This window comes from Zingiber officinale, chromosome 3A (assembly GCF_018446385.1).
Source record: "Zingiber officinale cultivar Zhangliang chromosome 3A, Zo_v1.1, whole genome shotgun sequence".
Taxonomy (NCBI): domain Eukaryota; kingdom Viridiplantae; phylum Streptophyta; class Magnoliopsida; order Zingiberales; family Zingiberaceae; genus Zingiber; species Zingiber officinale.
The window spans coordinates 71,433,575-71,446,470 of record NC_055990.1 but is presented as its reverse complement, the minus strand read 5'-3'; the positions used below and the strand labels follow the sequence as shown (position 1 = coordinate 71,446,470).

Sequence of the window (12,896 nt, the reverse complement as noted above, 5' to 3'; positions counted from 1 at the left end):
TTTCCATGTGCTCGTATCGATCTCATGACCATATTAGTGGTCTCAAACATTTTTTTCCTCTTAACAAAATTAGATCCGTAATTTTTGAATATCAAAATGACTTTAACTTTTTCAAATCAACTCTTATTTTTGCTAAGTCATAGGTTCTATCAATTTGATATTTTCAATTTAATTATCGCAAAATATATTGGGTCTTAGAGTTCACTAATGTGGTCATGAGATCAATACGAGCGCATAGAAATTTGTTCCACATCATTCCGAGCTCCATAGGTCTAGTTTTTATTTTTTGAAGGATTTTATTTAGAATTTCTAAAGATTTAAAGTTTGGGACGAACTTTGGAGTTTGTCCCAGATCTGGGACGAAATTTAGAGTTCGTCCCAAATCTCTATGATTTTTTAAATTACAGAATAAAGCGATAAAAATGCGGATGCATGACCTAAACACCAAATGACACGAAATAAGTTCCTATGTGTTCATATCGATCTCCTGATCGCATGGTAGCCTAAAATATTTTTTTCACTCAATATTTTGAGGTTCATAAATTTTTTTATATCACAATTAAAATTTTCATTTATGAAAATTTAAAAATCTCAAAATATTAGGTGAAAAAATTATTTCGTGTCATCATTGTGATCAGAAGATTGTTACGAGCGCATAGAAATTTGTTCCACATCATTCCGAGCTCTATAGGTCTAGTTTTTATTTTTTTTGAAAGATTTTATTTAGAATTTCTAAAGATTTAAAGTTTGGGACAAACTCCAAAGTTCGTCCCAGATTTGGGACGAACTTTAGAGTTCGACCCAAATCTTTATTTTTTTTTAAAATTACAGAATAAAGCGATAAAAATACGGATGCATGACCTAAACACCTCCGAATGACACGAAACGAGTTCCTAGGCATTCTTATTGATCTCCTGATCGTAATGGTGGCCTCAAATATTTTTTTCACTCAATATTTTGAGGTTCATAAATTATTTTATCTCACAATTAAAATTTAAATTTCTGAAAATTTAAAATCCTCAAAATATTAGGTGAAAAAATTATTTCGTATCATCCTTGTGATCAGAAGATCGATACGAACATATAAGAACTCGTTTCGTGTAATTCCGAGATCTTTAGCTCCTGCATTCATATTTTTGTCACTTTTTTTATTTAAAAAAAAATTGGAATTTGGGACGAACTTTTAAATTCGTCCCTAATTTGGGACGAACTGTGAAGTTCATCCCAAATCTGGGACGAACTGTGAAGTTCGTCCGGGATGAACGTTGAATTTCATCCCAAATTTTAATTTCCTTAAAAATTCAAAAAAAAATTCTTTCAAAATTTAAAAACTAGCCCTAGAGAGCTCATAATGAGATGGAACAAATTTCAATGTGCTCGTATCGATCTCATGACGACATTAGTGGTCTCAAATATTTTTTTCCTCTTAACAAAATTAGATTCGTAATTTTTGAATATCAAAATGACTTTAAGTTTTTCAAATCAACTCTTATTTTTGCTAAGTCATAGGTTCTCTCAATTTGATATTTTCAATTTAATTATCGCAAACTATATTGGGTCTTTGAGTTCACTAATGTGGTCATGAGATCAATACGAGCACATAGAAATTTATTCCACGTCATTCTGAGCTCTGTAGGTCTATTTTTTATTTTTTGAAGGATTTTATTTAGAATTTCTAAAAATTTAAAGTTTGGGACGAACTTTGGAATTTGTCCCAAATCTGGGACGAAATTTAGAGTTCGTCCCAAATCTCTATTTTTTTTTAAAATTGCATAATAAAGCGATAAAAATCTGGATGCATGACCTAAACACCTCCGAATGATACAAAATGAGTTCCTATGCGTTCGTATCGATCTCCTGATCGCAATGGTGACCTAAAATATTTTTTTCTCTCAATATTTTGAGGTTCATAAATTTTTTTATATCAAAATTAAAATTTTTATTTTCGAAAATTTAACATCTCAAAATATTAGGTGAAAAAATTATTTCGTATCATCATTGTGATCAGAAGATCGTTAAGAGCGTATAGAAATTTGTTCCACGTCATTCCGAGCTTTATAGGCCTAGTTTTTATTTTTTGAAAGCTTTTATTTAAAATTTCTAAAGATTTAAAGTTTGGGACGAACTCCAAAGTTCGTCCTAGATCTGGGACGAACTTTAGAGTTCGTCCTAGATCTGGGACGAACTTTAGAGTTCGTCCCAAATCTTTATTTTTTTTTAAATTGCGGAATAAAGTGATAAAAATATGAATGCATGACCTAAACACCTCTGAATGACACAAAACGAGTTCCTATGTGTTCGTATCGATCTCCTGATCGCAATGGTGGTCTCAAATATTTTTTTCACTCAATAGTTTGAGGTTTATGAATTTTTTATATCACAATTAAAATTTTCATTTCCGAAAATTCAAAAACCTCAAATATTAGGTGAAAAAATTATTTCGTGTCATGCTTGTGATTAGAAGATCAATACGAACGTATAGGAACTCGTTTCGTGTGATTCCAAGGTCTTTAGCTCATGCATTAACATTTTTTCTAATTTAAAAAAAAATTGAAATTTGGGACGAACTATTAAATTCGTCCCTAATCTGGGACGAATTGTAAAGTTCGTCCCAGATCTGGTTTTCTTTAAACTGGAATAAAGAAAATTTACTCTATGTTTGCGACAAAAATATTTTTTTTCGTAAAACTCGTAAAATTTCCAACGAATATCATATTTCGTCCCAAATTTCTAACAAAATTTGCGACGAAATAGTGTTTGTTGCTATTTTCCCACAATTTTTTTTTGTTGCTGTTTTCGTTGCTAATTAGCGATGATTTAGTGGTTCGTTGCTAAATTCGTTGTAAATTTACGACGAAAATTATTTGTTACAAAATTTCATCCCTAAACAATTGGTTTTTTATAGTGCAAGGTGGGGCACGCCGGGCCGGGGCGTTATAATACTTGCATGATCAAACTTGCAAGAGAATAAGTACTGTCAATGTGACTTTGATTTTCTAACCAAAAAAAAAAAAAAAAAAAAAAAAAAACACAAGCCCTACTATAATTCACTAGGACCAAACTATTTATAACTCCAAGCATTGGGCCAAAGTAACTGTCATATATATACCTGATAATGACAGTCTAATTTGTCTTCATGAACAATGTGGTTGACTGATACTGTATCAGCATTGGTACAGCCATGGACAAAGAATTCAACATTATATTAAAGAATATAAACATCCACGCACCTTCCACAAAAGATATGTGTGAGTGATCCTTCACTATCACAATCCTAGCTTCTTCTTCCTCTTCTTCTTTATCCCTCGGATCACTTGGGAACCTCTGGATATGGATAGCAGCCAGTGGCCTAGGGTAAAGCTGTTTTTCTTCTTGCTTTTTGCCTATTTTTTCTTGTTCTTCTTCCTTTGTTTTTTTTTTTAATCTGAAGAAGATCTGGAGTTCTGATTAAGATGCAATGGCTGCAACGTCGTCTTCAATTCTCTCTCTCTCTCTCTCTCCCTCTTCATTTCCTTTGGCCGCGCCTTGAAAGCGCCAAAGCACTTTATTTTTCCTTGCCTTTTTCTCCTTTTTCTCTGCGTGACTGCTTTTCTCTTTCGATCCCATGCAATAAATTAAGCAGCAACATCCTACGTATTATTAAAGGTGTAATACTTATATAATATGGATTATCAACCAAAAAAGAAAAACGTAATACTTAGCTTTGTTCTTCTCCAAGTTTTCTCTTTTCACCTTTTCCTTTGCTTTTTTATTTTCCCTTCTCTATAAGAGCTGTAGCTTTAATTTACCCCTTGTTCCATGTTTTATATAGATCTTTATGTGAATTCTCCGTATGGCAATTTGGTGGTGTAATTTTTGTTGCTCTCCAGAGCATGGGGTTGCAGGTGAAGCCCATGGAGACTCTGTTTGCAGCCTCCTACTCCTCCTCCACCGCCACCGTCAGCGGCAGCACAGCGCTGGTGACGGAGAGGGAGAAGGCGAGGCAGAGGGCAAGGCCAAGGCCAAGCAAGGAGCAGGCCCTGAACTGCCCCAGGTGCAACTCCACCGACACTAAGTTCTGCTACTACAACAACTACAGCCTCGCCCAGCCCAGGTATTTCTGCAAGACCTGCAGGAGGTACTGGACGCAGGGTGGCTCCCTCAGGAACGTCCCTGTGGGCGGCGGATCAAGAAAGAACAAGAGGCCCATCTCTCTCTCCGCCGCCGCCACCACTGCAGATATCCACCAGATAGAACTTGCCTCCAAATCCCCAAAGCTGTTCCATGACCTCCCTGATGAGTTCAATAGCATTGTCCTTGGGCCATTAATCATGCCCGCCATGCCATTTCCTGATTACACCAGCAATGAATTTTTTGGACTTCCACTCGATGGAAGCGCCGACAGTAGCCAGCTTCTGTTTCCTTTTGAGCAGACGAAACATGCAGTGACTTCATTCAACGTTGAGGCAGAGAAGTTGGAGCAGAACAAGGAAGGACTTCACTATGCTCTTCCGCCTGGATTTTAGTTGGCATTATTGTATCATGGGAGATGATCTCTGAAGTTTCCAGCTTCACCTTCAAAAGATTGCCTTGATCTGGAAATGAAGACCAAAAGAGATGCAAGAATGACGTTTTGATGTTTGTGGTGATCGTAATTGATATAAAGCATACAGGCACCAGAGAAATTGAGCAGTAGTGTAATCTGTTGTCTGGAAGTCGACATGCATCAGTAATGTTTTTTATGTCACTTTTACCATCACTTTTTGTCTATAGCTAGCAGGCAGTGAGGAGTCATATCTCTTCTTCCATGACTAATAAGATTCTCCTAACCATGAAAACACAAAAGGAAGCTTAAGGGCAAGGAATAATGAACCTGCAGGTGCTTGCCACTTAGTTTAGTTGCATCAATCGAAAGGCAAAGCTCTAGCTAGGCACATTAATTCATGCTGTTCGAACTTCAAACTGCCTACTGCTTTCATCCTGACGCTCTAGCTAGGCACTTAGTTTTTTTAATTAAGTAGAATACATGATAGCAACTAAAAAACTGATAATTTTATTCATCCTGAATATCTTTTACTGTCGATCCCATAATGAGATACAGAAAAGTAGCTCAAAGTACCGAGCAATTCAAGAGAATATAAACTAACTGTGGAAGCATGATGCATTTAAGTCAAAAAAAGATTCCTGGCTTGGAAAATTCCCATTCCCAACTAATGAATCCTGTAGCACCAACATTAACACAAAGTAAAAAAAGATAATTCCATTCTTTCATTGTCGGTTACATTTCACGTCGAGACTAAGGAAGATAAATGATAATACTTTTAAGTAGGAGGATATTTAATTTTTAAGAGAATGAATCTAATGAAACAACTCTTCCACCGAGCATCAATTCGTCTATATTATTCATCATTCACAAAAACATTGTAGGAACATACATTGAAGTACAAGCACTCACAATAATATTGATGCAAAACGTGATGATGCTCACGGTAAGTATTCCTTGTTGTTGGCCCTAACGTTAAGATGAAGAAAGATAAATCATAAGTCTACAACTTATGTTGCAACTCAATTATGCCATATAATAATATTGTAGTAAAAGAAGATAATCCTTACTCGAGAGCCCCTCCAGAGCTGTAGAGGTAAATTAAGGACTTGATGTCCAATAGAACGTCCTTTTCGTTGGAATCCGAACTCCCCACAATAATATGGTAGCAAAAGATGAACACGCTCGTCCCCAGTGCCCCACTAACTCGTCTCAGAGCCAACACGGAAGAGGTAAATCACGGACGGCTACTAGTCTTTGTAATAGTAACTAGTACATAAGGGAGACATTTACCTCGACTTTACCAAGATTCGAACCCCAGACCATGGTGACAATACTTCATGTGCTAGCCACTAGACTCACGCATATGATTATGGAGACCTCTTCGTGGAAGTTAGCTACGATGTATTGCGATTTTATTTATAAATCACATCAACTAGGAATGAATACTTTTAAAATATGATACTCTTGTTGCCTTCCCAATATATTTCGTTGGCAATTATTGTCTTGTTCTTGCACATTCATCATCCTTCTCCAAAAGTGTCCCCACAAACATTCCCTTAGGAATGAGAGCTAACTGAAGAATTCATTTTTTACTCTTCCTCTCTCGTACACATATAATGGAATATATATAGAGAGGATTGAATTTAGGCATCCTAGGTGGATTCCAAGCATTTGAATTTAATCTAGGCCTCTTAGATTCAATCCGAATATTATTTTTTATTTTTTTAGATATATTATATATATTTAAGATTTAAAATTTTAAAATTTAGGAGTTAATAATATTTTCCCTATAGAGTTCAAGCTTTCCTCTTGGATTATAGTGTTCAAGATTAAAAATTTTAGGTACTCATAAGATATATGTATTTAGGGTTTAAGATTTTATGATTTAGGGGTTGGGTTATAATGAGTTTAAACTAATAAGATTTTCCTTTTAAAGTTCAGACTTACCTCTTGGGTTAAAGTATTCAAGATAAAAAATTTTAGATACTCATAAGTTATAGTATTCTTTGAGGAGATTTTGATTTAAAAATAAACAATAAAAAAAATTGAATCCCAATGCCTGGATCATTGTAGCGTGTATAGGCGCGCGACGTTTCATCCGCAGTAGAGAATGACTATATATATATTATATATATATATAGACAGTTGATATCCTACGCGCCCGCACAGTGCGCGACTGTGCGCGCGCGCAGGATTCAACTGGTTTTAGTTTTTTTTATTTGTTTTTGTTTTTTTAATTATTTGTTTTTAATTTTTGAATTAAAAAAATAATTAAAATATTTTTTAAAAATTTTATTTTTAGGGTTCAGGCTTTAGGTTATAGTATTAAAACTATTTTTTTTTTAGATTTTACCTCTAGGATTTAAACTTTGGGTTATAATATCAAAACTATTTAGGGTTCAGGCTTTGGGTTATAGTATCAAAGTCATTTTTTTTAGATTTTACCTCTAGGGTTCAGGCTTTGGGTTATAGTATCAAAGCATTTTTTTTTTAGATTTTATCTTTGGGGTTCAGACTTCCCAATTAGATTATAGTGTTTGATTTTAAAAAACAATTAAAATAAAATTAATTTAAGTATTTATTGAGTATTGTAATATGTTAAGGGGATATATTAATGTATTAAGAATTTATATAAGGAAATGTTAATTTTTTTAATTGATTTTTTAAATTTAAAATATTAAAAAACAAAAAAAAATTAAAAAACAAAGAATCTCCTGCGCGACACGCACAGTCGTGTACTGTGCGCGTCGTGCAAGAGATCAGTAGTATATATATATATACACTGGGCAATGATAATGAGCAACCACTGGGCGCTTATACATTTGTGTGTGTGTGTGTTTCTATTAATTTTTTTTTTGGCTTGTAGGTTATATCATTAAAATTTTACTTTTATGCTTTAGGGATTGAGTTATAGCATTAAGTAAAAAAATCAAATAAAAAAATTTTAGATGCTCATAAGATGTGTAGGATAACAAAACTATACACACACACTCTACTACTTGCGTCCATTATACTCGAGTCTCTCCAGTGTACTCAATTATTCCATGTATGAGCTCTAGTCATTGTGCGTTGGGGAGCAACTCATGATCTTCACCACAAACCATCCATAGCTGCTTGACGAGGCGCTGCTCTGGACAAGGCAGATGGACTAGAAAATCCACCTCTCGTACTGTAGGCCGACAACGTTATGAATCCTGGCAAGGAACTACATGGAAGCATGGGAGGCTCACCCGTGATTTTGGAGGTGGAGGAGCTACTTGCAAAGTTGGAGATGACATCTGTCGACATCGCAGAGGTGTTTACAAGATGTGACGCCAAGGGAGAGCGCACAAACGTCACGATGAATAAAGTGGTGGAGGAGATGCGACGATGAAAGGAGCATACCATCGTTTGATGACTACGAAATAGAATGCGTGAAAAAATTGACAATATTTAACCTTGAGAGTTGAGATCGAATTCATGGATGAGCATTTGAGAAATTAAAAATTTTCAAATATTACATTACAAGTAGACAATGCAATGGAGGCTGTCACGAGAGAGAGAGAGAGATCCGTATTTTCTTAAAAGGTGGACTTAATTTTTTGGATTTTTTAAAAGGTAAAAACAAAATTTTTTTAGATATAGGGATTACATACAAAAGTTAAAGTTGTGATTATAAATTTCTCTCTAATTTACCGTTTAATAATTTTTATCAAAGAGTCCTTAATTCCAGAATACTCTTCCTGCCTGTTTAAATCTTAAATTAAAATAAAAAATTAATTTTTCTAATTTGAGCTGAACCGAAAATAAAAACTGAATTATTTCGAGTTTCATTTCAAAGTCTTAATGATCAAAAAGCTATTTTTTTTAAATATGTCATTAAACTCATAGTCTTTTAAATTTATTCATATATTTTATTTTAATTTTGAAGGTTTTTTTAAATATTTAAAATACAAAAATTAATAAAATAAATAAATAATAAAACTCATGATAATTTAAAAATTTTATTTCACATTTACTTATTTTCTTATAATTAGATATTAAATAATAAAAATAAATATTTTTAAATTTTTATTAACCTATTTTTATATTTTAAAAATTATTTATTAAAGCTCTAAAATTTAAAATAAAATAAAAATAAATTTAAAAATCATCATGAATTTAATAACGTAAATGGTTTAATGTTGACTTTTTTAAGTGCATGTATATTAAATACAAAAGAAAACAAGATAATCTTTTTAATTTCTTTTGTATTTAATTGACATGCACTTAAAAATATATATACAAATATTATAATTGTAAAGACTTATATGTTCATTAAAAATAATTAATTTATTAGCATTTTATAATTTTGAGTTATTTTTAGTATTTGTATACAATATCGTGGATATCCATTTAAAAAAATATGTAATTTAATGACAAATATTGATAAAAAATATTCTTCGTAAATTTGCAATAACTTTTGCGACAAAAAAAAATTAAATTATCATAGTTTAGGAACAAATTTTCCGACAAATATATTTTCATCGTAAATTAGTAAAAAAATATTATTCGTCGCAAAATTCATTAGAAATTAGTGACGAACTATCATATTCTTTGCTGAATTTGTGACGAATAATGTATTCATTGCATATTTTGCGACAAATAATTGATTCATTGCAAAATTTACGACTAATTCTAAATTCGTTGCTAATTTTGCGATAAATTTGTATTCATCGCAAATATCATTTTTTTCTAAATCTCAACCAGCCTTAGAAATTCATCGCAGATTCTGTAATGAATTTCCAAATTCGTCGCAGATCCGCAACGAATTTTGATATTTGTCACAGATTCTGCGACGATTTTCAAAATTTGTCGTATATTTTAATATTTTTTTAAAAAAAATCCAAAGGCAATTGAGGTACCTAGAAATCTTGGAATGACATGAAACCAGTTTCTATGAGTTTCTATAAATCCCCTAATCAAAAAATACCCTCAAATGTATATTTGACCCAATATATTGAGATCATTGATTTTATGAAGGAGAATAATATTTTTTAGATACCTTCACGGTAAAAAAATCACTAGTTGGGTAAAATTAGTGGTTGAAAACATTTATAGAATCATTGGATTTATAGGAACCTATAGGAACTGGTTCATCTCATTCTGTGCTATCTAGGTACCTCAATCGGCCTCGGAAAATTTAAATTTATAAATAAAAAAATGTCAAATATGTGACGAATTTCAAAATTCGTCATGGATTATAAATATTTTTTTTAAAAAAATAAACTTTTCGAAGCCGATTGAGATACCTAGAGAGCTCGGAATGACATAAAACTAGTTCATATGGGTTCCTATAAATCCCCTGATTATAAAAATACCCGTAAAAAATAATTTGACAACCTATATTTTTTTTAAAATTTTCTAAATCAATTATGTGCTCATAAGAGTTAGTTAAATTTCTATAGAAAATTGTAGTTTAACAAGTTACACTTATTTTGAAATATCTGAGGACGACCAAGGTACCTAAAGACCTTGGAATGACATGAAACTAGTTCTTATGAGTTTCTATAAATCACATGATCATAAAAATGCACTCAAATGTATATTTTACCCAATATATTAAGAGCAATGATTTTATGAAGGCGAATAATATTTTTTGAACACCTTCACGGTAAAAAAAATCACCGGTTGGGCAAAATTAGTGGTTGAGGACATTCACAAAATCAGTGGATTTATAGGAATCCATAGGAACTAGTTTCATCTCATTATGAGCTCTCAAGTTACCTCAATCGGCCTCGAAAAATTTAAATTTATAAATAAAAAATGTCAAATCTATGACAAATTTTGAAATTTGTTACAAAATCTGTAACGAATTTCAAAATTCATCGTAAATCTGTAATGAATTTTGATATTCATTGTAGGTTATGTCTGTGATGAATTTTGAAATTTGTCACAGATTATAAATATTTTTTAAAAAAATAATAAATTTTTTGAAACTAAATGAGGTACATAGAGATCTCAAAATGATATGAAATTAATTCCTATGGGTAAAAATGCCCTCAAATGTATATTTGATCCAATATATTGAGATTATTGATTTTATGAAGGCAAATAATATTTTCCAGACACCTTCACGTAAAAAAAATCATTGGTTGGATAAAATTAGTGGTTGAGGACATTTATAGAATCAGTAGAATTATAGGAACCCATAGTAACTTATTTCATCTCATTGCAAGCTCTTTAGGTACCTCAACCAACCTCAGAAAGTTTAAATTTATAAATAAAAAAATATCAAATCTACAACGAATTTTGAAATTCATTGCAGAATCTAGAATGAATTTCAAAATTTATTGCAGATTTGCAACTAATTTTGGTATTCATCGCGGATTTTATGATGAATTTCAAAATTTGTCACATATTGTAAATATTTTTTTTAAAAAAAGTAATAAATTTTTTGAAGCTGGTTGAGGTACCTATAGATCTCAGGATGGCATGAAATCAGTTCCTATAAATCCCATGATCATAAAAATGCCCTCAAATCTATATTTTACCCAATATATTGAGATCATTGATTTTATGAAGGTGAATAATATTTTTCGGACACCTTCGCGGTAAAAAATATCATTGATATGGTAAAATTAGTGGTTGAGGACTGTAATGACCCAATTTTTCCCATTTCAAGTTCTAAAGGGCCATAAAAGTATTTGGAAATGCCTTTAAAATATTCTAGAGATTTTTAGGAATTTTTAGAGTATTTTTACGTAATTTTTGGAGGTCGTTTAGTATTTTTACAAAACCAAAGAAGTTTAAGCAAAAAGCGTTGGAGAAGGGGTTCGAACCCGCGACCTCGGGTCGGACCAAACCAAGCCAAACCGGCTTGACCAGCTGGGATAAGAGATTTATGTTAATCTCAAATAGAGTTAAATAAGGTTATAGTATAGTTGAGTTATATCCGATTACTTATAAAAGGGAAATAAGTTTTGGGATTTTAGAAAACCTAAACATTTTCTCTCCTCCCTCGCGACGGCGTCTCCTCTCCTCGGGCGAAAATCGCAGCTCAAACCTAGGCGATTCCGGCGACCGGCGAGCTCTCTCCTCCACGGATTCTTCACGAAGCCGAACTTCTCTCGTCAAGGGGAGCGCGCGGGCACAAGAAGAAGTCAAAAGTTTCAAGCTTTGGAACCCTAGACCTTCCTCTCCTTCGGTTGTAAGTCCAAGAACCGGCTGTAAGTACTACTCACCTGCGGTAGGAGTTGCTCCGGGCTTCGATTTGATTTCTTTGCTTCCGGTTTTCATAGTGCCGAGTAGAACTTTATGCTAGGGTTTTCCTTCCTTGCTCTGTTTGTCAAGCCGAACGGTTATACCTAATTGCAGTAGAGTTTTGAGTTTTGGGAATGGACATGCTCCAATTGCAGCAGACCGAACATCCCTTGTTTGAGGTCTTGGTTCTCCTTGTGTTTGAATCTGCCGTGAGTTCTATGTGGAAAGAATTGGGGGACTTTGGCTTTCTTTTGGGTATTCTGCCGTGAGCTTCACAGGGAAATCAAGGTTTCGTTTAGGTTAGTTGAGCATGTAGTATGATTCTAGTGCCAAGTAGAATTGTATGCATTCTATCCTTAATTATTGCTAGGGATTTTGGCCGTGCACAGTGGAGTTTCGGTTGATTCCTTGCTGCCCTGTTTAGGATCATACCGAACAGATCATTATAGTTATCCCATGTCGCTGCCATGAGTTCGCTTAAGGATGCATTGTCTTGGCTTGCTGTTGAATGCTTTGAGTTGTATGTTGTACATGAATTTCCTTGCTTTAAGGTCATGTTGTACATAGTTAAAGTAGCATGTTACCTTATTTTGTATAGCATGTTTAAAGGCCTTAAAGGTAGCATCCTTTGTCTATTTTACAGCATGCTTGAGAAGCCCTAAAGTAGTATTCTTTGTCTATGCTTTATAACATGATTAGAATCCCTAAAGTAGCATTTTTGCCCTATTTTACAGCATGTTTAGGAAGTCCAAAATTAGCTTCCTTTTTGCTCTATTTTGTAGCATGATTAGCAAGTTTGAATTAGCTTTCTTTTGCTTTATTTATAGCATGATTAGAATCATTCCATGCTTGATTTTACAGCATGTTTAGAAGTACTAAAACAGCATCCTTTGCCATGTTTTCACCGTATGATTCAAAGGCTTTAAATTGCTTTCTTTAGTTAGCTTGTAGCATGATCAGTAAGCTTTAAGTTATTTGTTTTATTCTGTTATATAGCATGGTTAGTTGAGTATACACCTATACTTATTAAGTATATCTAAAGGACTCCCACAATCTTTAATAAAAGATAATAAGGAAGATAAAAGAATAAGAAAGATAACAAGTAAGTCAAGCAAGAGGCTAGTACCCGACATCCAAGAGCTTGTCGTTA

At 33.1% G+C, this 12,896-nt stretch overlaps 1 protein-coding gene across 1 annotated transcript; it reads left to right on the top strand.

Annotated features, from left to right (window-relative positions):
- Positions 1-3,115: 3,115 nt before the first annotated feature.
- LOC122051984 (dof zinc finger protein 2-like) lies at positions 3,116-4,738 on the top strand. Its single transcript, XM_042613351.1, has 2 exons — positions 3,116-3,354; positions 3,870-4,738. Exons 1-2 carry the CDS (start codon positions 3,331-3,333, stop codon positions 4,503-4,505), a joined length of 660 nt encoding a protein of 219 aa, XP_042469285.1. The 5' UTR covers positions 3,116-3,330; the 3' UTR covers positions 4,506-4,738.
- Positions 4,739-12,896: the final 8,158 nt, after the last annotated feature.